The sequence below is a fragment of the Artemia franciscana genome, chromosome 11, assembly GCF_032884065.1.
Source record: "Artemia franciscana chromosome 11, ASM3288406v1, whole genome shotgun sequence".
NCBI lineage: Eukaryota > Metazoa > Arthropoda > Branchiopoda > Anostraca > Artemiidae > Artemia > Artemia franciscana.
The window spans coordinates 25527451-25554815 of NC_088873.1; the positions used below are offsets into that span (position 1 = coordinate 25527451).

The window sequence follows — 27365 nt, forward strand, 5'->3', positions numbered from 1 at the left end:
ATATAACTTGGTTTGATTTTAGATTTAAGTATCGCAGTTTTAATTATATGTGTTTTAGTTGCTACTGCATATAAGAGGTAAAAACTCTTTTCCCTCTTATATGGTAAAACATATGTTCTATGTACAATCTTGTACTCTGAAACATACAAGAATTTTCAGTAGGATAGAAAAATAATATACAATAGTTTTCAAAAAGTTAATGTTCAACACACCGTTTGGGCCCTTAGCACCTTCTTCACAAATGATGTAAAACTTGTAATTTAATCATAGCAAGCAGGTGTTTAGGTCATCAGGACCTAATGTTTTCAAATTTTTTTAAGGTGAAAGTTGGATTTTAAAATACACTCAATTGTCTGTGTACACTGAAATGTCCTAATAGAAGCTGTAAGAACTAAGTTACATAGTTGAATAACGTAATTTCAATTTAATATAAATTACGTGCAATTGATGGAGTTTTTAGCACAAATACTAGTCCCAGACATCTTTTATTCGTTTACTTTTCTTTCTCCCTGCCTCAAATGATGTGGAAGTCTTCTGCAAATGCTGTCTGTAGGCTTAACTTCGCTTGTCGACCCCCTGCTGAAAAGGGTATGAAGATTCCTTTAAACTGATCTCCCAGAATCTTTAATATGATCTGATGGTTGGATTACAGACAGTGGAAGGTATTGTTTATCTCCCAACTGAAGGTGCTACACAATCATCCCCACAGAATTTCTAAAACTGAAGTTACCAGGAGGTTTACTAAAGGAGTAAGACAAACTGCATATACACTTCTATTTCATCAGTTGTCGTCTATAGTGGCAGATTGATGGTCAAAGACATCATTAATATTTCAGTTGTAACTTTTGGTGCATTTTTGCTCTTTTTATGAATTCTTCTTTGCTTGCGGTTGTAGCTTGACAGTGAATAGTATAACAAAAACTTAGTTTTCCCCCCTTTTTTTTTACCGAATATTGCCAACGATCGGCAATATTCAGCTCTATATTATTCGCTAGGAATGTTCATTGGAGAGGTCATCGTTGCCTCCTTATACGCCGAACGGCGTGGGATGTTCTAAGCAAGTAAGTCTAATCATAAGTTTCACATGTGTTAGCAAAACATACTTTTCGTGCAACGGAAATTTCAACCGAATAGGATTGAGTTTCGCGCCCATAGGGTTCAGTCTAATTTCTTTAAAAGTAGTGTTAAAACTGGGAATTAAAGGAGAATTTTGGATGAATATAAAACCAAACATGAAATTTTAAGCTATTCAACAAACTAAGAAATTCATTATTTTGTATTACTGTCCTTAAAAACCTTCCTTTTTATTTAGTGAATTATATAGAAAAACACGGTTTTATTTAGCTGAAAGAAAGGAGCAACATTAAAACTTAAAACGAAGAGAAATCATTACGTATATGCAAGGGGTCGCCCCCTTCTCAACACCTCGCGCTTTACGCTAAAGTTTTTTAAAAAGCTTCTTATTGACCTAATTAAACAAACCTTGTCTTTCAGAAGTCGTTCTTAAAGAATTGGGACGACATTCAAACTGTAGCGAAAAGAGCGAGGTGCTGAAGAGGGGCAGCCCCTCTTATATACGTAAAATCTTCTGTCCGTTTTAAATTTTAATGTTACTCCTTACTTTCAGTTGAAAATTTTTTTTTAATATAATTTCTGATCGTTTTTTAAATAATGTCAGGAAATCTGGCTCCATGTCCATGGAAAAAGACCTCCTCCTCACGGATATATCCTCAAGACACTTCAATCCTAATGAAGATTAAAAATTTCGTCGGCAAAGAGAAATTAATATATATAAGAAAAATTTTGTACAGTAATTTTGCGAAATTCCCCAATGCAACATTTACCCTGAAAAATTCACCCTTTGGAAAATTCCTTCCTTATAGAAATTTCTTCTCCCGAAAAATTGCCCCAGCGGAAAATTCGTCTTCCCCAACCGAGAAATGTATGCATACTTCCCAATAACAAATACTATTCGCAAACAATGGGCACATTTTACAACTTAAAGACCCTTCTCCGGGGGCTATGGGGGTCATGTTATCTCTAAAGGCATAGTTATTCGGTCTTTCGACTATGTTGAACAAAATAGCTATCTCAAAATTTTGACTGGATAAATTTGAGAAAAAAAAGCGTAGGTGGGGGCCTAGTTACCATCCAGTCTTTTTGGTCACTTAAAATGGAAGACATTGTGCGTGGAATCGAAAACAAAGACTTTTCTAAGGAATCAGCCCATGCAATTGCCTGGCCCCAGTGATGATCTACCATCGAACTGTATAATGGAAAGTGGCAAGTGCACGTGGGTTGGTGCAGTGAAAGGAAGATTAATCAGCCCAAAGTCAATATTCAGGAAAGTAGCGGAATTCATTATGCATCTAGAAACTAGTCAAAACCTTGCGCCATCAACAATAAAAGGTTATGAAGCAGCAGTATGCGGAGAGATCCAATTTGATTAAGGTGGGTGTTCTAAGAAAAATACTTTCAACAATAAGCTGTGGTGTAATGAACACTACCCCCCGAAAGAGGAGGGAGGGGTACAGTGAACGACATCAATTGAAAGAGTAATAGTATAAAAATAGCAATCGTATTTACACTGAAAGAGAAAATAATGGCACATAAAAGTAATAATCATATTCCTACATAATTGCAAAAAAGTTTTCGTTTTTGTTACGAATCTTAAATGGTGCCTGTTCTGGTTGAAGTTTTTTTTATGGATATTATCTTCCCTTGGTTAAATATTCTATGGGTGCAATTCTAATTATTTGAATTTTTTTTTATTTCTATGAAATGTTGTCTATGGTTACATACATTTACAATGCAACAAAATTTTCCTTCGGGATGGGATGTTCTAATGCGACTTATTCTGATAGTCTCTGGTCATAGTAAAATAAAACAAAATAATTTTGGCAGTAGTAACTTTAACATGTGAATCGTTGAAGTCCTTGCTTGATTAATGTGTAGCTATATTTATGTTTTAAGTCCAAAATTTCCAGGTGAAATAAATTATGTCATGGGAATGTTTTTGAATTCCCCCCCCTCCCATTTCAAAAATTTTCAAAATTCTACTAAAAAACTTTAACATATTTTTAAAGTGTATAGAAGCATAAAAATATCAGCATCAAACTAAAAAGATAAATTCTATCACAAGTTAAAGCGATGATATTGCCAAATCCATGGCACATCAGTTTTCACTATTACCATCCAATGCAACTTAAAAGCTTCGTATATACTGTTTTTATAAGCAAGCTTATATATGCTGTTAAAAAATCAGACTGTTCGATGTTTCTAAGGAAGCTTCCTTTGATACCCTAGACATACACTTACTATACTTATTGGTTAATCCAATCCAGAGACTACACTCAAATTCTTACTAATCTAAAACAACATGATTCATTAACAAATTTATTTATATCTTCCAAACATTAAAACAATCATACTGAAAAAATAACAATCTCTAAAACTAGAGAATAAAGGGATGACAGAAAATTTCCAAGCCCCAAAATAATAGATAGAAATTTTTGCAAATATTTAAAAAAGGCAAAGAAAAAAGCGGCATAAGATTTTGACAGTAACACGCACTTAAACAACCAACAATAATAGAATGGGCACAGTTAGTAATGACATATTTAAGGAAGAAGGGGGAAAGGTATTATCCTAACTATAGTGTAGTAATGGTAGAGAAACAAAATTAATTTTAAGAAAAGACCGAGACTCACAAATATCTGAAGTAGTTAAAATACAATTTAAATTATTTTACGACCAACGGGGAATGTGAAGTCCCTGGATATCTTAACTGTGCCTATGTAAAATTCTTATGTCAGGTGAGACACAAGGAGAAGATTAAAAGAGCAAGAAGGAAATTGTGAGCAGACAGACCCACATCAGGGGCTTTTGTCATTTTTTATCTGCATAGTTGTGACCCAAAATGAGTCAAGAACCAAATGCGACAGTTTTGTATAAAAGATACCAGCACTTTTCAATTATGTCAAAAGTATGGCAAAGAATGAAATGCATATAGAAAACCAAACATAACCTTAAATAAAGTATATCGTACAGTATTTTCGCAAAATAAGCTGGAACGTGGGAGATTCGTCTAGAGGGTTTTATTAGCAAGTCACATTTGCAGAGGTATATATAACCTCCAGGGGGTAGATAAAACCATGCTAAATGGAACAGCATCTCTAGCTAAAAAATGACCACGAAACATAATTTTATGTACTATGTGCCAAATAAGACAAAATTATTGACGTATATACTATACTTATAGAGATATTACTATTCTAGGCTTGGGACAGTTCGTAAATCCGCCCTTCGACAACACAATGAAAAAAAAAGATGGACATTTTCTTTTGGATGCAACAAATTAAAATTTTCTTAGCAGCTAAGAGGAATTTCTTTGGGAACGAAGAATGAAGTCGCCTCAAGGGAAAATTCCCTAAATATACATAGCGGATTTGTGTCTTTACCAATTTATTAGGACAAAACTCACCAAATATAAGACAGCGATGTCAATTCAGAAATGAAGGAGCTGGTCAAAAATTTTATACTTAGTCAGACAAAGGACGTTGCGAAAAAGCGGCTTCACAGAACACAGGCTAGTGGCATCATTCCTGACATCTTGAGTTGACTTTACTTCTTACCTCTGGTTCCCACTGCTGCGATTTCGCGAAAAATCCTGTGACATCCGACAAACGACGCAAAACCGTGAGACAAACGAGGCAAAACCGTCCGTTTTGCTGCAATGTCGGATGTGTTGAATAATTTCAACTCTTACTACAAATCGCATGCTTTGTTCTAATTCAAAAAAAAAAAGAATCCTGTTAGGATTCTTCAGTAGAACCAATTTTGGCTGTTAGGATTCTTCTAGAGTTTGTCACAATGATGCTAAAGACTGCGTTTCTTTGCGAACCTCCATCCGATTCTGTCGTATGTCTGTTCCGCCAGAAAAAAATCGTGTCGAGATTGACGCAGCAGTGGGAACCAGTGGTTATGGAGCGGATACAGATTTAAAAACACTCTAACTTGTTAAATTTTGTTGTTGTTTTTTCTTAGCATTAACAGATGTCATCAAAGTGGATAAACTGATCTCCAGGCACTACGAAACTACCTTTTATTCCCAGCTAACCATCTAGAATGCTATTCACGAGGTATTTTAGGATACATCAAGTTACATCAAGTTGTAAAAAAAACCATAAAATTTTCTGAAATTGATACATACTCATTGATTTGAGTAAAAACCACGGCTACTACAAAAGAGTTCATGCAAATACAATTCTAGCCACGACCAAGTAAATGTATATTTCAAAAATTCAATTAGTACAATGATTATTTTGTTCTTTCTTTAATTTAGAAATATATGTTCATCGTTATTTAAATCCTACTTAGGTAAAAAAGAAGCCTCAATCCCACATATACCTAATTTTTCTTACTAAATCGATGGAAGTTTTGAAAATAGCTTTATAACTCTTTCTAGCATTAAAGCTGTAACAGCAACAAAAGATAATCGTAAAATAGCATTTAAAATAATTCTTAATAATCATTATATTCTACTTTTTAGGTTAGTTAGTTACACACAGTACCCCCTTAATTCATAACAAGTTATAGGAAACTTTCTCCATAAAAGTCAAATATTTCAAGGAGCTACAAGATGTCATTATAAAAACAATTTCCACATGCCATGCACCGTAAGTTATTCTCCAAACGGCTAAATTACTAGATGGTAAAAAAATACATTGAACAGATCGTCGAACACTTAATAACAATTAAGCTCATTGTTGAGCAATAAATTTCTTCATTCCAGTCTTCATTTTTTTAAAGTCAGTTGTCCTAGAAAGCTGTTCTATGGCATTATCCTAACAATTTTGCTAAAATCGGGAGTTGTACCTTACCGTATTTTCCTTGAGCTTTTTAGAATTTTTACAGGTGATATTTGTTTTGCGATTTTCTGATGTACTGTTTTTATTGTTAATTAAATTTCTAGTCTACTCATTTAGATCGTTTAGACCAGAAAAAGTCCGATTTGGGATCGGACAAAAAAAAAAAAAAAAGTAGGGCTTTCCAAAGATGAACATTAGTTTGATGGTTTTGACAAAAAAGTTGAGATGTGCAACAGCACTGCAGTATGTTTATGAGTTAATGATCAAGTCTAAGGATCTGTGGGTGATCCCCTTTCTTATTTTTGGAGCTGGGTGCGAGGCTAGTGAAAATCATACTGGTGCGCCGTTCTTCTTTTGTTTGTAGCATGTTTTTTCCTTCAGTCCCAGTCTACTCACAGAACTTTGCTTCCCTTGTCATACCTTCATTATCATTAAAAAGACACGTCAAATAAAGGAAACAGACGAACTGAGCTACAGACAGAACTTATAAATGGACGTGAATCCTATCAGTTACAAACTCTATCATTCGATGGCTAAACTGCCAAATAAAACGACATCAATGTGGAATGCGCGAATAGACATACCAAGACTAGGTTAAGCGAAAATTCTATTTTCTTAAAACCAAACTTTACTGATAAGATTAGTAATCAAATTCAATTTTTTCTACGAAAGGTTATATTTTCGCGTAAAAAAAAGAAAAAAAAACCAAGGACCTAAATGGTGTATTACATTTAGTCCTACCTACATTTTGCAATATATCTTATGTTCACCAAGATTGTCGACCTTCAGAAAATATAAAAACTGTTCATTCTAGTCATCACACCCCCTAAAAAGAATATTTTAATTAACTTCTTAAAATTTGGACTCTTTTCACCCTATGCTTATTTGTAAAGCTAATTCGAACAAAATTGTATCTCAACATTAACTATTTCAGATTTTTAAACAATCCCATAAATCCCTAAATCCCATAGATCAATCCAACTTTCATGACACGTTTATCTCATGGCAGGCATCAATGTCTAAACTTATTCTTTATTTCTTTTCGGACAGAAAATATACAAACCACAAAAAGAGAATTATCTGAATGTTAAATGACAAATTGTACGCTGTTAAATAATTTTATTAGCGGGAAGGAGTCTACCAAACCCTCAAGCAGTCTCAGCTGATTTCTTTGTTCTATTAACGAAAAATATTTAGCCTTGAATACTTTTACCAAACGCAACAGATGTTAGCAGTCAAAATTAAATGCATTATATACACTTTTTGCAGCTTATACTTGGATATACTATATAATCTGGCGCCATGGAACTTGCAACATCGAATGGTAAAAAACCCCTTTTTTGGTAGAAAAATGGTAGAAACCTCTTATCTATTTGCTTCAATTCAGCATGTACCATGATTTTCCACGTAACTTGTAACAGCAGTTTCTAGTTATTTATTTATAATATGCTTTGATTTGAAATGCCAATATGTAGAGTAAGGCGGCTGACTACATTACATGACCTATCCACTTTTAAGATATAAAGTACTTCAAAAATTGGAAAAAAGCAACTATTTATGACACCTATCTCCAGTGTTCCCATTCACATCTATACAATTTCATACTGTTTTGTAGAAAGTAGCGACTCAGCCGTAAACTTCACTGATTCATTAGTTTCCATATCGACAACATCTAAAACTCGAAGATTCGCGAAGGATTGTGCGGCAGAAAACGAGACTTTGATTGGAAAAAAGTCGCCAGGAATTCCTGAGGCACTGAACCCCAATAAACCAGTGTCCTCATTGGAATTGATAACTGGTATATCCCATTGAAGGGATGAGTGACCGATCGTATATTCTCCCTCACATTCTGAAAAAAGAAAAAGAAACATTTTCAGTAAACATTTCTCTGAGTAGTCCATCAAAACAAATACATTATCTCACTTCATATAAAATTACAACAGTTTCTGAATATCACTGAACATGGTCATGATGATTATCGTCCTAAAAAAATAGAGAAACAAAATACAAAAAAAAACTCTACGTCAAATTTTTTCAATTTTTACTGTCTCACTACCCAGACCTCACGTACATGTATGCTGCTAATTTTGAGGAGCTGCGCATGAGCGGGGATAGAGGTAGCATTGTCGATGAGCCTGTACCAAAATCGAATTGGTTAAATCGAAAGGTCGGTATTTTATCAGCTATTATCTAAATTCAGTAAATGGAAAAAATCAATTTATGAAGATGAAAACACTGACATGACAGCCATGGAAAACTTTTTCTCAATCGTTAATGCAGCAACTTTACCAATACAATGTCCAAATTAGTTTCAAAGATGACTAAAACAGCAGCGGAAACGGGGATGGGGCAGGTAGCCCACATCATACCTTGTTTAAGTCTGAGAATGACTTGAAAAAACGATCAGAAATTCAACAATTAAGCAAGTTTTTATAATGAAAGTAAGGAGCAACATTGCAAAATAATGAGAGTGATACCTATTAGGGTTGGTAATTATACCTCTGAATTTCATTGTTACGGCACTTATGAAATTAAGGTCGTGACAACAGAAATATTTGGCCTTATGCGGAAAAACATATCGATGCCTTTGGGGATGGCACGAAAAATGTACCGATGGCGGTCAAATTATGTGTGGATGATATAGACGGATTCCCTGATCTGTCTGCTTCGATTACACCAGAATAGAGTGAATTAAGTAGCCTGCGAGGTGGGATTGAGGATGAGATCAGGAAAAAGGTTAAGGATAAGCATTCCCGAATCGCAAGTGCATCTCCTACACAGTTTAAAGATAATTTATTAGGCACTATAACTCGGTCCCCGAACGAAGCCATCGATTTGCAGTTCCAGCCATGCTTCGATGTGACGGAGAAATGTCTGAACGACCTATGATCAAAAATAATCCAGGATAGCTGTAAATTGTTGAAGCTTGATACTAAACTGGAAAATATGCATCAAGGTACTCTTCTGGATAAATTTATCAAACAGTTCGTGGTAACGAACTGCAAGTAAGGAGCGACTCAGCTCATTAGAAACCGAAATTCTAAGAAACGGAATTTTAATATTAATAGATATATTAAAAAATCAGCTTACTATACTGATTCCAAATATATAAGGTTTATCAAGTTTAGTTCACACTGAAGTTAACCCATCATTGGTTAGAAGCCTGAGAAAATTTGCCCGATTTTGGAAAAAGGGGAAAAACACTCTCTAAAATTAAAGGAATCTTAATGAAAGTCACACCATCACAAACAACGTACCAGAGAACCCTACTGCATAAGTTTCAATCTCCTATCTGCAAAAATGTAGAATTTTGCTATTTTTGCCAGAAGACAGATCACGGGTACGTGTTTATTTTTTTCCGAAGGTAATTGCATCGAAATAATGGTCCTAGAATATCGGCAGAGGGTGCACTCGAACGGAAAATAAAAGTTATAGTGCCCTTTTTAGGTGAACAAAAGGATTGAAGGGCAACTGAGCCCCCTCTATTCAATTAGATTCATTCAATTACAAAAATAAAATAAAAACATAACACCAATAATAATTGGGATCCTGGAAGCGAGCTTGTTTAGGCGAACATTTTTTCTCCAAAATTATCTGATCCAAATTTTAAGAGCGCCATTTTATTCAGTATAGTGGAAACATCAAATAATTATGTCTTTGGGTGTAAAATGACCCCTCACAGTCCATGGGAAGATGCCTGTAAATTATGGAATTCGTCCATTATTTATATATTGTATTTGTTATTGGGAAGCACACAGAATTTTTTGTGGGGTCAAGGGGGCGTACTTAGAGTGGATTTCTATATGAACAATCTTTCCTGGGATGGGAGGGAAATTTCTGGAGGGTGAATATTCCAGGGGAAATGTTACATTGGGGGGAATTTGACTGAATTACTATACGAAATTCTTTTTAATTGTCTTATATTCTCTTTGCCAAATTTGTCATGTGAAGATGTTCCGGGGGAATTATCCAGGGGCTTTTTTCCGCGTCTTTTGATTTCCGGGTAATAATTTCCATCAAAGGGAGCATCTCTGGAGTGATCGAGAAACTGATTAGAGATTAAAGTCTTATTCAAGTGAATGAATGCGCGAGAAGGATTTTTCAGACTGAATCGTTCTCAAACAATTTTACGGGAAGGGGGGTTCTCAGAGAGGATGGAACTGTCTGGAGGGGGTTTGGCGAGAGAGGCGTGCACTTTATGTTGGATGAAATTTCCACGGAGGAGTTTTCCATGAAGGGGACTTGACTTTATTAAACATGAAACGATATACATAAATCTTATACAAAGGACACAGGGAGGCAACTCGTTTTGTCTCCTTTAACAATAGAGAGAGAAAAAAGAAGAAGGAATTACACCTCAATAACTCACACGGAGTACATAGAGAGAGAGAGAGAGAGAGAGAGAGAGAGAGAGAGAGAGAGAGAGAGAGAGAGAGAGAGAGAGAGAGAGAGAGAGAGAGAGAGAGAGAGAGAGAGAGAAATAAAGAAAGAAGAAGCAGAAAAAAATCGACTCATGGAGACACGGATGAGACTTATAAACTAATTTATAAGTAAATCACTTTACATTCAGACCCCGCAACTATAGGCAGAAAGAGCTATCTCTTTCAATTTCTTTTTATATGTATAGTGATGGTGACTCACTTATTAAATCAAGTAGTTTATATTTATTGGCAATCTCAGGAAGTTGATATCTTAAACTTAGTCTTGATCTCTCATTTTTAATAAAAGGAAAAAGACTTATTTCGTGCTCTTCATAAATTGCTATGTTTATTTTCAACCAAGAGTTTCATTTTATTGAAAAAGTTATCCCTACGTTGGATTTCTAAAACCATATGCCAATATTAAGGTGAAAAATTTGTTGTAGCCTAAATGAAGAATATCAAGAAATAAAAATGATGTTTTAGTTTCAGATAATTCCTTTTTCTTCCTAGGGTGTGTTAAAAAAAGGTCCAGGACTCTTATTGCCTTGTTTTGGACAATATAGAGTCTTCGTAAATGTGAATGGAATGTCAACATCCAAACGGTCGGGCAATATTGAAAATAGCATTCAACTAATGATTATATAATTTTCTCATTCTTTTGTAAGGAAACAAGAACTTTACTCTAAAACAGCAAAGATTCCTGGACACTGTTGCCTCGAGTTTATTAATATGCGCCTTGAAAGACAGGGTTGAGTCAATGTAGATACCTAAATATCGAAATAAATCCACTCTTTTTATAGAGGAAGTTCCAATACTAATAGTTTTAAATGACACACGCTTCACTGTTCTCAAACTTCTCCCAAAAACCACAAACTCCAACTTCCCTAGGTTAGGTATTAGTCGATTAGCATGAAACCAAAAATTTACATTAAAAGCAACAGTTTCGAGGGCCATTCGTAGGTCCTTTTCATTACCAGCCTTCAAACTAATCTGCAAATTATATGTGTCATCTGCAAACAATATTGGTAATTCATCGTCCGAAGGAATGCATTTTGGAAGGTCATTTATGTATATTAAAAAAAAGGAACTTTTTTATTAAAGTAACTTAAGATTATTCTTTACCAGAAATGAATTAAACCTACTTTTTATTATTTTTTCAAAAACTTTAGAAACAGGTGATAAAATAGCAATAGGCTTGTAATTATTTGAATTATCTTTATCGCCTTTTTTAAACAAAGGTAAAACCTTAGCTACTTTAAGACAAACTGGAAAAAAACATTTTTCATGCAAGAATTGAGAATAAATAAAAGCGGCTGACTAAGAAGTACTTTTGCTAATTATTTAAACAGAGAAGTCGACATACCGCCACATCCTATCGAAAATCCGTCTTTCAAACTAGTAACAGCTTTTTGAAATTCCACGAACTAGATAGGGTACATAAAAATAGTCTTATCTAATTCTATTTGTAATCTCAAGTAGCTCAAATCGGATATTAAATCCAAGGTGGGAAAGTAAGGTATCAACATGGTCTTTAGCCCTTGATTTACATTCACTTTTAATGTTCCATATAATAACATTCCTTCGTCTATTCATGTTTTCTAACACAAGGACTACAGATGCTAATTCACCCAAACCAGCCTCCTTTTCAATTTGGTTTCGTAATGCCGATATTTCCTGCTTGATACTAGATAATTAATTTTCTTGGGGCGTTCTTGCTAATTCTACATCTTCCACGCGAGATTTTAGGGACTCTAAACCAGATTTAATGTCAACGATTTCCATTTTTATTTCTAAGACATCATTTTTTGTTGCTTCAATTATTTCAAGGATTTTATCTAACTTTGAAATATTATTAGTCGACTCCATGGATCCTCTTGAATCCTCTAAATCACTTTGTCTTGATCGCTTCCCGCTTTTCTTAACCATATTTATATTCAACAATGTTTATAATTTTCAAAAAATAGATAAACGAACGCCCAAGATAATTCACATCCAATTTTGTACAGCGCTCGCAAAAATGATGCTCTTACTCCGAATTCATTGAAAAAATATCAAAGAATTTACTTGTCAGAGTTAATCCGGCTGAAAATTGTATAGTGCAAATACAGATGTTCACTGAATGAATGTTAGTTCAAAACTGTATATTTTATATACTAGGTATATTTTACAGAGGGTGAACCGGCTTTACCATCATTATTTGACTATTTACACTAAAGTCTAACTGTTTGTCCAAACTTTTTAAGAGCGTTTACTGAAACACGGGGGCCGTTTAGTTAGAATAGGAAGCTTCTTTTTTTTAGAAATAATAGGAAGGTCCTTGCATAAAGAGCAAGGTATTGAGGAGGGCAATCGTTGATATACGGAATAAGTCTGCCAAAATTAATTTGCAAATTTTGCTTTAGTTTTTCATGCACGGTTCATTTCCGAGAAATAATTTTCACCGAAGCGGGCATTTCTGGAGTGATAGAGAAACCGATTCGGGCTGAATCGTCCGCAAGCAATTTTACAGGGAGGGGGTCTCAGCGAGGATGGAAATGTCTGGAGGGAATTTGAGGGGGGGGGGTCTACTTTAAGTTGGATGGGATTTCCATGCAGGAGTTTTCCATGAGGAGAGGGGTATTTTTCGTAGAGGGTAAGCCAGATTTACTGGCATTATTTGAAAAACGAACAAAAATTATTCCGTATATGAAGGGTCACCCCTCCTCAATACCTTACTCTTTACGCTAAAGGTTGACTATTTGTCCCAATCTTTTAGGAGCGTCTACTTCAACACGGAGGTCGTTTAATTAGAATAGGAAGCTTATTTGAAAGTACAATCAGCTTTAACATAAAGAGCAAGGTATTGAGGAGGCAACCCCTTATGTATGGAATAGATCTGTCAAAATTAATATACAAATTTCGTTCTAATTTTTCATGGACGGTGAACAAATTCGAACCTGGATTAGCGGAAAAACACCCAGAAACATCCAGAATCCCCAGGGGTGATCGTATCGACTCATTGGTCCTAGAATGTCGCGAAAGGGCTTATTCTAACGGGAATTCAAAGTTCCAGTGCCCTTTTTAAGTGACCAAAAAAATTGGAGGGCACCTAGGCCCCCTCCCACGCTAATTATTTTCCCAAAGTCAACGGATCAAAATTCTGAGATAGCCATTTTATTCAGCGTAGTCGAAAAACCTTGGGGACAACTTACTCCCCCACAGTCCCCGTGGGAGGGGTTACAAGTTCAAAACTTTGACCAGCGCTTACATATAGTAATGGTTATTGGGAAGTGTACAGGCGTTTTCAGGAGGATTTTTTGGTCGGAGGCAGGGGTTGAGAAGAGGGGGATATGCTGGGGAAACTTTCCATCGAGGAATTGGTCATGGGGGAAGAAAATTCCCATGAAGGGAGCGCAGGATTTACTAGCATTACTTAAAAAAACAGTGAAAAAATAAATATGAAAAAGTTTTTTTTTCAGCTGGAAGTAAGCAGCAGCATTAAAACTTATAACGAACAGAAATTATTACCCATATGAGGGGCTCACCTCCTCCTAATAACTCGCTCTTTACGCTAAAGTATTTTTGAAATTTCAACTATTTATTCTGCGGCTTTTGTGATTCAGGGGTCATTCTTAATGAATTGGGACAAAATTTAAGCTTTAGTGTAAAGAGCGAGGTACTGACGAGGGGGCAAACCCCCTCATATATGTAATAAAAACATGAGAATACAAAAGTTCTTTACGTAAGCTAATTTATAAGTTACGTATATCTTTTACTTATAAAAAGATTCGTAAAAAATTGAAAGTTCTAGTTGCTTTTTTAATTAACCGAAAATCGGAAGGCAACTAGGCTTCCTCCCTCGCTCTTTTTTTCTCAAAATCATTCGATCAAAATTATGAGAAAGCCATTTAGCCAAAAAAAAAATAAATATACAAATTTCGTTTTAATTATTCCTCTGCGGAGAGCCAAAATCAAAACATGCATTGATTCAAAACGTTCAGAAATTAAATTAAAAAAACAAGTTTTTTAGATGAAAGTAAGGAGCGACATTAAAACTTAAAACGAACAGAAATTACTCCGTATAGGAAAGGGTCTTTTCCTTCTCAACGCCCCGCTCTTTCAACTAAAGTTTTTTACTGTTTTAAAATGTAGAGTTAAGAGAAAGAGTCAAACTTTAGCGTAAAGAGCGGGGCGTTGAGAAGGAAAAGCCCCTTTCATATACGGAGTAATTTCTGTTCGTATTCTTTTTCATATACGGAGTAATTTCGGAGTAAGTTTTAATGTCGCTCCTTGCTTTCATTTAAAAAACTTGTTTTTTTATTTAATATACGGAATAATTTCTGTTCGTTTTAAGTTTTATTGCCGCTCCTTACTTTCATTAAAAAAAACTTGTTTTTTTTTATTATTTAATTATTTCCGGTATTGACACTTCTGCTTGTAATTTAACCAACCGTGGATAAAAAGTTATTGATCGCTTAAACACTATTATAGGCCTTCGCGTTTTGACAGATGTGTAATTAAGAAAGCTAGACGTCCTGGATCTGCTGATCTAACTAATGCTCCAATTGAACTTGCCCTTACTTTTGAAGCTTTGTCGATTGAAATTTGCGAAACTGTAAGAACCTGAAAGGTTCCCAGATTTTTGTCAATGATGGCCTTTTTGGCCATCATTTTGTCAATGAAGTTTGATGCGAAAATTGTGCGGGCGCTTAGACGTGTTACAAATGCGAGAAATGGTTCACACAATATACCTTGTAGAACGATTACTGATGTTGCTGAAATTTGCAGTTTAGAGACCCGACCTTCCTCTTGAACAATGATTAGTTACATAGTCCTAATTTGCATCTGAAATAGAACGTTTACAAGGATTTCTAGATTCCAAGTTGAAACTAGATACCATATTAAGGAGAACAATTGGCAGTGAAGGTGACCTATCTAGAGTAAAAGACTTGCCGCAAGTGATTTTCTACGAATGGTTAGTAGCTGCTCAGTGATATTGGCCACAGCAAAATTTCTCTAAGCATTCTAAAGTTAAATGCTCAATGTTTACAAAGTGCTCATAATGAACTCGTTTTTTACTAGCTTCACTTCACGTGACGTTTTTACTGTTTGTGAAACCCTTTTATTTTTTTTTTCTAAGAATGATACGCTTTGGGGTTTGCATGGATACTAGATGGAGCAACCAAATTGTCGAAAGATGGCCAAGGGTTGTCTTGCCTTGTATAGACCTATTAATCTCCCATATTCTCTTAGAGTGGATTTACCCAGAAATAGCGAAGGTGTCTTCGAATCTACTATTCATCGATATTAAATGTGGTATTAAGGATTCATTGTTGGTATTATCTATCGATCTCCTAGTGGCTCTATTCCTCTCTTTCTAAGCATCCTTAATGATCTACTGGATGCCATCCTCAAACAGTCGACTGAGTTAATTTTTATGGGGTATTTTAATATAAATTTGATTGGATTTTCTGTGGAGTTGTGAAAAAAAAAATCTTTAGGGGCTTGTAAGTCTGCTAGCCCCTCAATGAAACCTATTCGCTTTCAGCGATCTAAAATTTAGATCGCTGGATGCCATCCTCAAACAGTCGACTGAGTTAATTTTTATGGGGTATTTTAATATAAATTTGATGGATGTAAGGTCTTCATTATCTTTGGATTTTCTTTCGTCAATGCTTGCTGCAGGTACTTTACCTTCTGTATGTATCCTATCTCGCACATCAGAGAGTACATCATCTCTCACTGAAAATATTTTCTGTACGGCTACCTTCATCCAAAATTATGTTTTAGTAAGTGACATTTCTGATCATTTCTCTGTTTATTCTAGATACTGTTTTGATAAACTGACTATTAAGAGGACTAGTGAGTCTGGCAAAAGGCCTTCTAGATTTGCTGAAGTGGAATTAATACTCCTTAGATCAAGCTTGATAGAAATTCCTCGGAGTAATTTTGAGAGTGATTCTGATTTGTGTAATTTATTTGACACTTTTTATGGATCTACTACAGACACTGTTCTGGATATTTGTTCTGTTTCACTGTCAAATTCTAAATCTGAGAGAGCCTTTCCTCTAAATCCTTGGACGACCCCTGGTCTCCTTAGGAGTTGTGGAAAAAAAAATCTTTAGGGGCTTGTAAGTCTGCTAGCCCCTCAATGAAACCTATTCGCTTTCAGCGATCTAAAATTTACAATTACAAATACAAAATTTACAATATTTGTAATTCTGCGTGTCGAAAGGCCAAGTCCTATTATTATTTTAATTGTTTTTCAGATTGCGGTAAAGGTATTAGAAAAACTTGGCAGGTTATAAATTTTGTGCTTAGGCCCTTTTTTCAGTCTTCATCAGCCCCTTCTCTTTTTTTTATCTCGATGGCAAAATTATCAAGGGTGAACTGAATGTTCAAGATGCATTACTTCATATTTTGCGAATATTGGTAAAAGGACCACTTCTGCTGTTAATTCTTCTCCTTCGCGATCCAACTTCAGGTATAATTTTGGGCCACCTGGTATTAAATCAACAACCATGTATTAAATTAACGTTCTTAGAGCCAATGACTGATATAGAAATTACTAAAATTGTTATGGGATTAAAAAATTCCTCGTTGTCTGGCCCTTCCATTATTCCTCCCTTAACGAAACTTTTCAACCTTTCCTTTCCCCACGGTATTTTCCCTAATAGTCTCAAGTGTACTCGAGTCATATTATATAAGAGGGGGGGGGGGACACAAAACGATCCAAGCCAATTAGCGGCAAATTTCTTTCTTGTCTGTCTTAACCAAAATATTTGAGGTGATGCTTTCTCGTCTTAATAATTTTTTTTACTTCTAAAGATTTTTTTTTTACAATTTTCGATTTGGTTTTCGAGAAAATCTTTCAACTGAGCCTGTTTGTGCAGTTTTATTTAATTATCTTCGTTTTGCCCTAAACTCCCTTTTGACTCCTGTTGCCGTGTTTATCGATGTCCATAAAGCTTTTGATTCTTTAACCCATCGTGTTCTTCTTTCTAAACTTTCTCTTTTTGGCTTAAGAGGTAGTGCATTTCTTTGGTTCAAGTCTTTCATGTCTGGTAGAATAATTCTGCAGATCCGCTGTTTCGGTCACCATCATGTATTCAAAGGGGGTCCCTGAAGGGTCAATTTTAGAGCCAGTATTGTTCTTAAAATGTGTAAATGACCTAATTCCGTACCCATAACCATTGTTTGCATACCTCGGATTCTCTTGTTACTTTTGCCGATGATACCACCCTTATTACTTCTGGGAGAACAAAGGATGAGGTTCATACAAAGTTAATGGACCTATTCGAGAGAGTTTAAATGTGATGCTAACTCTCTTACCCTCAATGTTTCTAAATCTAGTTCTTTAGTAATTTTTTTCTCGTATATCTCAAGCTTGTTCTCAACTGTCTAAAATTCATATATCAAAAGGCTTTGTAAGTAGACCAAAGGATGGCCATGTCCGATTCCTAGGTATCCTCCTAAATAAAACTTATCTTTTAAATACCACATTGACTTGATTAAAAATGAAATTATGCAGAAACCTCGGTATTCTAAGAAAACTTAAAATATTTTAAGAACCCCATTTTACAGCTTAAATCATTATTATGTTTCTTATTGTCAAGTCATATGGATGTCTAATTTCCTTCGTTTCTCAAACCGCTTTCGAACACTTACAATAAAGCTATAAATTTTATCCAGCAAGTAAATCGTTCGACAAATAAGCCGTTGCTTGGTATTGAAAAACTTTATATTCTCTCCTGTGCGTCTTTCGCTTTTTTTTAGCTTCATGGTGATATTTCTATGCCCCTTAAGATTTACGTCTCCTTTTGTGTCTGATCGGTCAAATTATCAGATCCGTAATTCACTAAACATTCTAATTCCGCAAACACCAACAATAATATCCAATTTTAGTCCTTTCGTTGCGTGTAATTTGATATGGAACACCCTTCCACATTTGGCTCGAGAATGCCACTCGTTTGGCACCTTCAAAAGACACGTAAAATATATTTTTTGTTTCCATATGATTAATTTTTCTTGACGTATACAGTGTTATCCATTTATATTATTATTATTATCATAATTATAGACTTTGTAATTAATTACAGTTTGATAAAGCTTATTTTATGCTCAAGTAATGTAAGTCGTGTAAGTTTAATATAAAGCTCTTTCCTTATTTTACTTTTTTTTTAATTTCTCCATTTTTATGAAGCAAATGCTTTACATGTTAAGTGTTTAAATATTTAATAGTTTAATGTTATAAGATTCGTTTCATGATACACCTCTTACAGGCCATGGAGCCTTTGTGGGGATTTGTAGATTGTAGTGTTAGTAGTGTATTGTTATATGGAAAATCTATCTATCTATCTATCTATCTAATTATTTCCAGAATCCAGGATATTTTGTTAGTTCGAATCCTAGTCAGACCCTCCCCAATTTTTCAATCCCAGTTAATCATCACATCCTTAGTTTCTGTGTGGAATTTTGGGACATCTTGTTTGTAGTCTTTATCAAGTAGAAAATTAAGCATAAACCCACCAGTAATAACGGGTGTTCCGGATCCCGGGGCTAATGGAATGATAATGGACACATTTTCCAGCTCTAGTGATGTATCTTGCAGTTCGTACTCAATGTTGACATCGCATCCTCCACGACCGTTTTCAGTGGGCCAGCAGTTGATAGTAAGCGGAATAAAGGAGTCATCTTTTGCTTGAAATTTCCATCTAATGATTTCTGAGTCTGCTTGGTGTGCAAATCCAGTGTCGGGGTTCTTCGGAACAACTAGACATCTAGATCTAAACATCTCTTTATCTACGCTTCTAGGACTGGTCTAAAAATAAAAATCAACTAATACATACTAATAAAACTTCGAGAGACTATTTAATCTAGCTCATACACTGTCATGATCGGTCTGACCTGAGGTCAACAGTTTCCGTAAAAGCTAAAGGGGTTAGACTAGTGGTTCCAAGCAACTTTTGGCAATGCCCCACCTAGACATTTCTAAAATCAAGATCCCCCCTCACGATATTTAAATTTTATTATTCAAATGTTTACATGTATTCACATTAAGGAAGCTTGAAAGACAATTAACTTGGTATCTCTTTTGGGTCGTCCTCCAGGCATATCTTATACTAATGAAAAATATTGTCTGATCATTGTAATACAAACATGTATCTTTTTTGCTCTTTAAAGGCATTTGAGTGTGACGCCATTCACATGCATTTTTTCAAAATTAAGGCTCTAAAGTATAGTCAACCGAAGCATACACGTCCTGCCCATGACCCATCCAAATATTGCCATGCCCCACCGGTGGGGCCTGCATCCCATGTGCGAATCACGGGGTTAGACCCTTATCACTTTCTCATTATAATATGAAATCAAAAAATAGGAAATGAATACACCTTATTCTCGTCACAGTAAGATATAATCGACAGAAAACGGACAAAACAAATTGCAAAAGCAATTTAATCTTATAGCTAGTAAAAATTTCGATTAACAAAGGATTGACCTAAAAAAACAACTACCAGATATTACACCAAATAAAGAGCTGAATCTTAAAATGAGCAGAAATTACCATAATAAGTGTGGAATTATTGTTTTTTCTGGAACTTAAAAAAAATTAAATGGATTCCTTAAACTGAACGTTTTATTTAGTCGATATTCAGCTCCTATATACAATTGACAGGAATAGACATAAAATTAAGGAAGCACTTAAACTATCACGATTTAAATTATAATTTTATGTTAAGTATCATACTATATTAAAATATAACATGATTAAATAATCTAAAGTATATGGTTCAATTCATTTTTAAATTGAACAAGCAAAACTAACGAATATCGCAAATTATATTAATATCAAAAAGCAAATTTTACCAAGAATTAATTATTTAACCGAAATGATAAAACAAACAGACCAAACTATGGCTTCATATATTAATCAACATTTCAAAAATGTTACAAGATGGTTCTTTTTCTTCAAGAGGATTCGATACCTTAACCATCATTTGTGAGCCTCAACGTCGCCTAACTATCTCAAAGGCAAAGGGTCCATTAGCGAATTCTCCCAGTGGACTACTTATCATTAAAACCTGTTGAGAATTTGTGATTTGATTATGAAATTTGAGCAAAAAGACAATGGAATTGTGGCGGCAAAGTTTTCAATCAGAGCGGATTGAACTATAAAAAATTCGAAAAGATGTAAAATTAATCAAATGACATTTCTTTTGAGGTAATTTTAACTTTCGTAGCAGGTATACCAGAACGTTTTTAGGGCCAACCCTTTCGTTGATTTTCAAAAAAATTCTACTCCGTTTGATCAAAAAAGCAGAATTTACACTTCCCAATGATGTAAGTTTCCGTAAAACTAAATATCTCAATCTCCGGAACAAAACAAGAAGTTATAATGTTTAACTAAAATTTCAGGGAAAGTAGATGTAGGCTTTTAGTTTTCCGCCGTTTATTCAGGTCGCATATCTAAGCCCATCAAGTTATGGCAAGACCGCCCAATCACTTCTAAATAGTTTGGCCACACAAACTAAATAAGTTTATAACAGACGAGATAGACAGATTCTTTATGGTATCGCATCGCCTTTAAGACTTGTCAATTCATTTATAAACGCGGCATAGAACATAAATATTCCAGAGATACTAGTAACTATGAGACCGCATTGCCTTTCTATCATACAAGAACAAAATAAAGATAAAATTGAGGGCTCTTTTCAACTAGTGGAGTGTTTGGCTAAATAACATGTACGCATATTTCAGCCATGCAACACAGAGCCGTCACCCCCCCCCCCAAAAAAAAAGAAAATAAATAATCATTCAACTAAGACCCTTTAGTTAAGCTGAGTCTTCTGATTTAATAGGATATGCAGAAAAAGGCGACACATTTGCGCCTTTTTCTTTCAGAAAATTCTAAAAGCACATAGTGCGCTATCTTTGTTTAGGAGTTAAATGGCATTTCTGTGCAGCCACCGATTAAAACCTGACTAACGCCAATCCTTTCACAAAATCTACATAGCCTAATTGTTTACTTCTAGACAAAAATTGCCCATAAAAATTGTTTATTTCTATACTTAGTGTATTCTCATTCCACTGACAGATAAAACAATGCATAACAAATTTAATACTCCTTACTATACCTTCTTATTGCGTTTGATTCCACTGATTGTTTTTCAAGCTGCTCATCCAGTCCCTCCCACAAAGGCTTCTGTTTAGTCACTAACAGCACTTAAATACTCTTCAGAGCGAAGCCTGGTGTATTTTTATCAGAAGGAAGTATTTAGTTTTAAATAAAGACTTACGTTGCCCTCCTACACTACCTAGTCAGCAGCTCGCGGTTCTGGTCTCCAAGAATAGGCCCTTGCTTGGCTTGGGCGGTACTTGAGCTTGTTCGTTGGCTCTTTAGCTAGCAATACACGGGGCTTGAATGACTATCACTTCCCTCAGCTTCTTCGAGTCTTTGATCCCCAGAGGGTCTCCCCCCATGGCCGACAGCTTACACAAAGTGTGTTTTCCTACAATTTCTTATTTCTAAATTTCCGTGTTTGTTTAATTTCACAATGCACATTTTTCAGAGTTTACAACTTATTTCTTCGTGTTAGTGCAAATTCAAGCAAAATCGTCCATTTGGTATACAATATAAGAATTTTCAGCAGAGCAAAATATCCTTTAGATTAATATTACTACCACCAATGGTTAATCCTTATCAAATCTTTCATGCCATTAACAAAAAAGGGGAGAGACTCCTAATGAAGTGAGTAAAAGAAAAAATTATATTTAGGAAAAAATTACATACTTGCATCTTTATTCCCTTTGTATCCAGATTTTCAAACTGGATTCGGATCTTCCCATAACGCTCTTCAAATATATCTAGCTTAACAGAGCCGTTCACCTCCATTGCCTCAAGACCACCGTCTCTTCTGGCAGTGAGAATCATTTCTTCTTCGATGCGAATCCTAACGGGCGCTGAAGGTACGACGGGCACATTTGCGGCAATAGAATTGGCCTTCATAGTGGGTGAAATAACAGTTTCACCTTCAGATTTCAGTTGGTCTATGAAAGCATCGACATCTTTAGACTTAGTTAGAAGACGCAATGCTTTTGTCTGCGTTACTGGTCTAGAAACCGGATATGAAGTGGTTTCTCCCGAAATAATAGGTGCTATACTGCTCCTACGAGGAAAATAACTTTAGCCTTACTTATTATAATAAAAAAACATCTAAGGTCACCAATAGTCAGTCCATCACTAACTAAACTCCTTTATACAGTAATCGACCACTCACAAAATATTCTAATTAGCGACTTCAAAAAAAAAAAAAAAAAAAAAAGCAACCACTTTGAACTATTCGAGAGCATAAAATCAATTTTGCATATGGCAGCAGGATGGCAAACAACTGCAACCACCATTACTTGCTGATGTCACTGGGAACAGTGACATCACTCATTTGTGATCATATACCGAGATCACCTTTGGTGTCTCGGTATAAAACTATTTGTGAAGCAAGGAAGTTTTAAGTTAAAAATACTATTTCTTGTATGTTTTAAAGCTATGGTTTGGTTAAACTACATTACGCTTATTACCGTGACCTCGCCATTGCGCTTTTGTTTATCTAAAAGTATTCTATACTATATCATCATAGATCATGGTTGACCCCTGAGGAGGAAACCTTGGAAAGAACGAGCCCTAGCCCATAGTAGCCGAAAATTTAAAAACACATTTTGAAAAAGAAAACTGTCAAGTGGAGAAGAATCACAATTTGCTGGTCGAACTGTAGCTATTGTTTCAATTAATCTTAACGGTAAAAATTCGTTGCGAAAACTAATTTGAAGTACATTAAAAAAATAGCCTTAAGCCCTACAAAAAGATGCCCGATCAAAATGAAAACTGCAACTCTGGAATAATCATAGCCGAAAACCCAATTAATCAGAACTACAGTCCTCTCACTTGACCAACAAGAAAAATCACTTTTTCGCATGAGAAGCAGTGACGTGACTCCTTTTTTAAACTGCTTTTTTTGTCACCACTAATGGGGCGCTGAAACACCATAGAGAGATGTTTAAAGGCTCATTTCAAAGGAAACTGCTATATCTAGTTCCTTTAAAAGTATTAAAACATAACGACAAAGTAAAATGCTTTTTTTTTGCAAGATCGTCCAATATATATTGAAAAGAGGTGCTTACCAAGGCTCAAGCCGGTTACTAAGAGGACAAGCAAATCTATGTTAGTTGCATCATCAACCTCCTGAAGAAAATATTAATTTTCACTCATCACAATTTATCATTAAATCAAAAGAATGGAGTTGGAAGAACCATACGTTAGTAATAAAATACGTAATAATCAAAGATAGCTTTGGATATAAATCCTTAGGTAGCTTCGGATAAGAAATACAGCAAAATAGGCGGGGAGAACGTAAGCTTTGCGCTCATAATTCCCCCAACGCAATCAGAAAATCTAAAGAGCGTTTATATTTTCAATAATCTTTTTTTATTATTGAACGAACCCTCAAAACAACCTCTTACGACGTACATGCCTGACAAATATATCAAACATATACATTTTATTTAGTAGATCCTGCTCGTTCTTGCATTCATTTATATGTAGAACTCCTACAAAAGTCTCCTTTGGCATTGTTAGGCTTTCTTTGTTAATACTGAATAGATAATTAAAACAACATATCTCAATTAAAAAAGCCTTACCTGCTATTATTTTAACAAATCTTGGGTGAAGATAAACCTATCTTAAGACTTATTCACATTGAGATTTTACTAATACAGGGATTTAGGTAGAGGTATTTTCGAAAAAAAAAAAAAATTAGTAGAATTTCATTGAGAATAGGTCATTATTCGAATGTTTTTTTTTTTCAACCGAGAAGACTTTTTTCCTCAATAAAAACCTCATAATTTAGCGTCTTCTTTGATACCAAAAACGTTCCATGTTCATATTCCTACATAAATTTGGGTTTCAGTTGAGAGCGTTCGAATTATTTAGTAGAATTAATAAATGTAGATGACGAGAGGTGCAGAGAAAAATAAACTTACACAGACGAAATGGGTCTACCGTAGGACTTTTTCCTCCCTTCCGCTTGGGCACGCCTAAATTCAAGTGCTACATCTCGTGCCTTCTTCTTGGCTTCTTTCATTTGGGTCTCCATAATACTCTTGTGAATCTAAATATGAGCAATAATAGTTGAAACTAGGAAACAAATATTTCTCGTCGTACACAAGGTTAAAGAGCATATCTGACATAACTCACAATTGTATAACAGCAAGAAAACAAGGTATACATGCCCTTTGGTTTTGGGCATGGTGATTTTTCAAAATTGTAGTAACTCTCAAGAAAATTATACAATCAAAAAAATACAAGAAAAACATACAGTCAATTTTTTTTTACACCAACAATTTTAGTACATATTTTGCTCTACATCCAAGACAAAAATATGTACAAAAATTGTTGGTACTGACACTAGAATCGCAAGAATTCCATAAAAATTAATTAAAAAAAATCACAAAAATTGTGAACACTATAAACAATATAATATATTTTGGAATTTAGCACAAAGTTTCTTCAATAATTATTTCCTAAACAGCTAAAATACCGAGAAATACCATCACAAATGATTTTTAAAATTATTATACAAAACTCTAAGCGAAAAAAAAGAAAAAAATGATTAGCACATTACCTAACGAAGTGTCAAAACTTGTATCTGTCACAGAATAATCTTGAAAAAGTGCTACCCAGTGCGGTAAATATAATGAATTCATCCCTTAAATATTTCCCTAGCCTTAAATCTTGTCGCTTAGATGTTCACTCTAATTGTTTCTCTTCAAAATACCTTTGTACGTTTTAATGTGAAGTACTAACCATGGAAAATAAATATATATAAATCTGTCAAAATTTGATGTGCGATATAAACTTTAACGAAATGAAATATTAAAAGTACCTCCCAGTGCAATAAAATATAATAAATGCATTCTTTAATTGTTTTTCTAGACTTAATCATTTCCCCCAGCCCCCCATTGAACTTCCTGACCGTTAGTGCCGTGAAACGGAGATCAGCACCGCCGGTGGGAATTGTTAAATCCAATGTCGTATTCTTTACCTTGAATCTCTTTGCTTCGATGTCCTATCTTAAATGGCAAAAATGCTTATTTCTTGACAATTAAAACTAATACGGAACCTGATTTTTATAATATGATGAACTAAAGTCTAGAGATTGTTACTGATGGCAAAGAGAGAGAAAAAAAGAAAACTAAACAAAAACCAAATAAAATGATAAGAATTCTTGGAATCAGGATCGAGATGAAATTAGGATTAGAAAACATATCGGCATTGTCCCATCACTAATATATACGAGGGCTGTTTGGAAAGTAACGTCTGATTTCTTGTTATAAAAAAAAATAACACAAAAATAAATAAAAACACTACATCATAAACGCGTGGAAACTAATTCTTTACACTACTTCTCAACATAATTACAATACACATTTAACCCCTTGTCATATCTCTGCACTAGCATATTCAAACACGTCTCATATTGTACTAATTTAGAAATTTCCATCCTAAATATCTTCTACCTTTGCCTTGCCCTAGCTTGTGACCAATTTTTTCAATTCTTTATCATAATCAAAGTGCCGAGGTCCAAGACACTTCCTCACACACATATAAAGATTATAATCGATCGGGAATCTCTGATCGACTCTGTTGTAAGAGCCAGTTCAGTCACTCATGGACATACTTGTAAAAAGTAGCGTTTGTGAAATATCCTTGAGACAAAATTTCGGTATTTCGCCCCCCCCCCTCCTTGTGGTCAAAATAATAATAATAAACACAATGAACATGGTCTTCACCATGAACTTCACCGTTCTTGCCTTCTTCAGGTGCAGAGCCCCTTCGTGTGCGACTTGGAACTCTGTCGTTTGGTTTCATAGTCTTATTGGAAGTCCATGCTCCGTCACCTCTTACTACGACATCGGAAAAGTCTGCTTTACCTGCCACAAACTTTACCATTTCATGGCACAAGTCAAATCGTTATTTTATTTCCAACTTGGCAATGATGGCACAAATTTGAACAAACTTTTCGCACCTTGAGGTTCTCGGATACAATGTTGTATACCAAAGACTTGTACAAATTTAATTTTTTCGCTCTAATTGCAGATTGAACCAATGGTTGAAATCCAAGAGTTCTTTAGCTTTCGACACGTTCTGATATGAAGAACTCGACAAAAGACCTCATGCCAACAAAAAACCTGGGCTTTCAACGTGGCATTGTTTCGTTAGGCTTGCTTAGTCAAGATATAAGTTTTTGAAGCAATTTTGCCCAAAAGAACGTAGAATGCGGCGATGTATCTGCTCTCTCGTCCTCATTACTTTGTGGAAGCACTCGGTACGTAAAAAAAATATAATATATTAGCTACTACACAGTCGGGAAGGGGATCTGGGCCCAGTGGATACGGAACCGCCAGCTTGCATGAGTAAGGAGTCGCAGTTAGTTCAAAGACACTTTCAAGCAATTGATTATGCATAATTTTGTTTAACAAAAACAAAAAATTAGAATATGGATTAATAGCAAATTATCAGAACCGTGAAGATCCTTAGTTTCAATTTGTGGACCAACTGAAGAAAAATACTTTTTCTTTACCTTTTTAGATCAAATTCGCAGCATAAAACCTCTTCTTAAATCAAGTTTCATCATTACTGTTGTGATTAAACACGTTTTCAATTTTTATGTACATCAAGCACGTATATAAGAATTATTCTAGGGATTCCAGAGGCCTCCCCAAGCTTACATGCCTAAACCGCTTCCATGTCAATTTTTCAAATTTTAGTTTTAGGATTAGTTCCCCCCCCTTTTTTTTTACCAAGACAAAGTTTGAAGTTTTATAATTTTTCCAACCTAGGAAGGTTGGTATATGCATATATAAATATATAACAAAGAGCCCTGAATCCACCGGATACAACATTAACTGCTTTCTTTTCGTTATGTCAAAATGATTCTTTTGCAAAAAAACTGCTGTATTTTGAAGTGCCTACGTATTACACGTGGAATGCTAATAAGAAATCATTTGAACGTCGAAAACGGGGTGAGTCAGTTGACGGCCA

At 34.9% G+C, this 27365-nt stretch overlaps 1 protein-coding gene across 3 annotated transcripts in view; it reads right to left on the reverse strand.

Moving 5' to 3' along the window:
• Positions 1-3380: 3380 nt before the first annotated feature.
• LOC136033014 (coatomer subunit delta-like) overlaps positions 3381-27365 on the reverse strand; it is a 50736-nt gene continuing 26751 nt past the window's right edge. For 2 of the 3 annotated variants that reach the window (XM_065713554.1, XM_065713553.1), the window contains exons 4-7: positions 24305-24432; positions 22062-22437; positions 18800-19091; positions 3381-7719 (exon numbers count right to left, since the gene is read on the reverse strand). In XM_065713554.1, the coding sequence (XP_065569626.1) occupies positions 7460-7719; positions 18800-19091; positions 22062-22437; positions 24305-24432 (1056 nt within the window). In that variant the 3' untranslated portion in view covers positions 3381-7459. The remainder of the gene's footprint in view (positions 7720-18799; positions 19092-22061; positions 22438-24304; positions 24433-27365) is intronic. The other variant, XM_065713555.1, reaches the window with a different exon arrangement.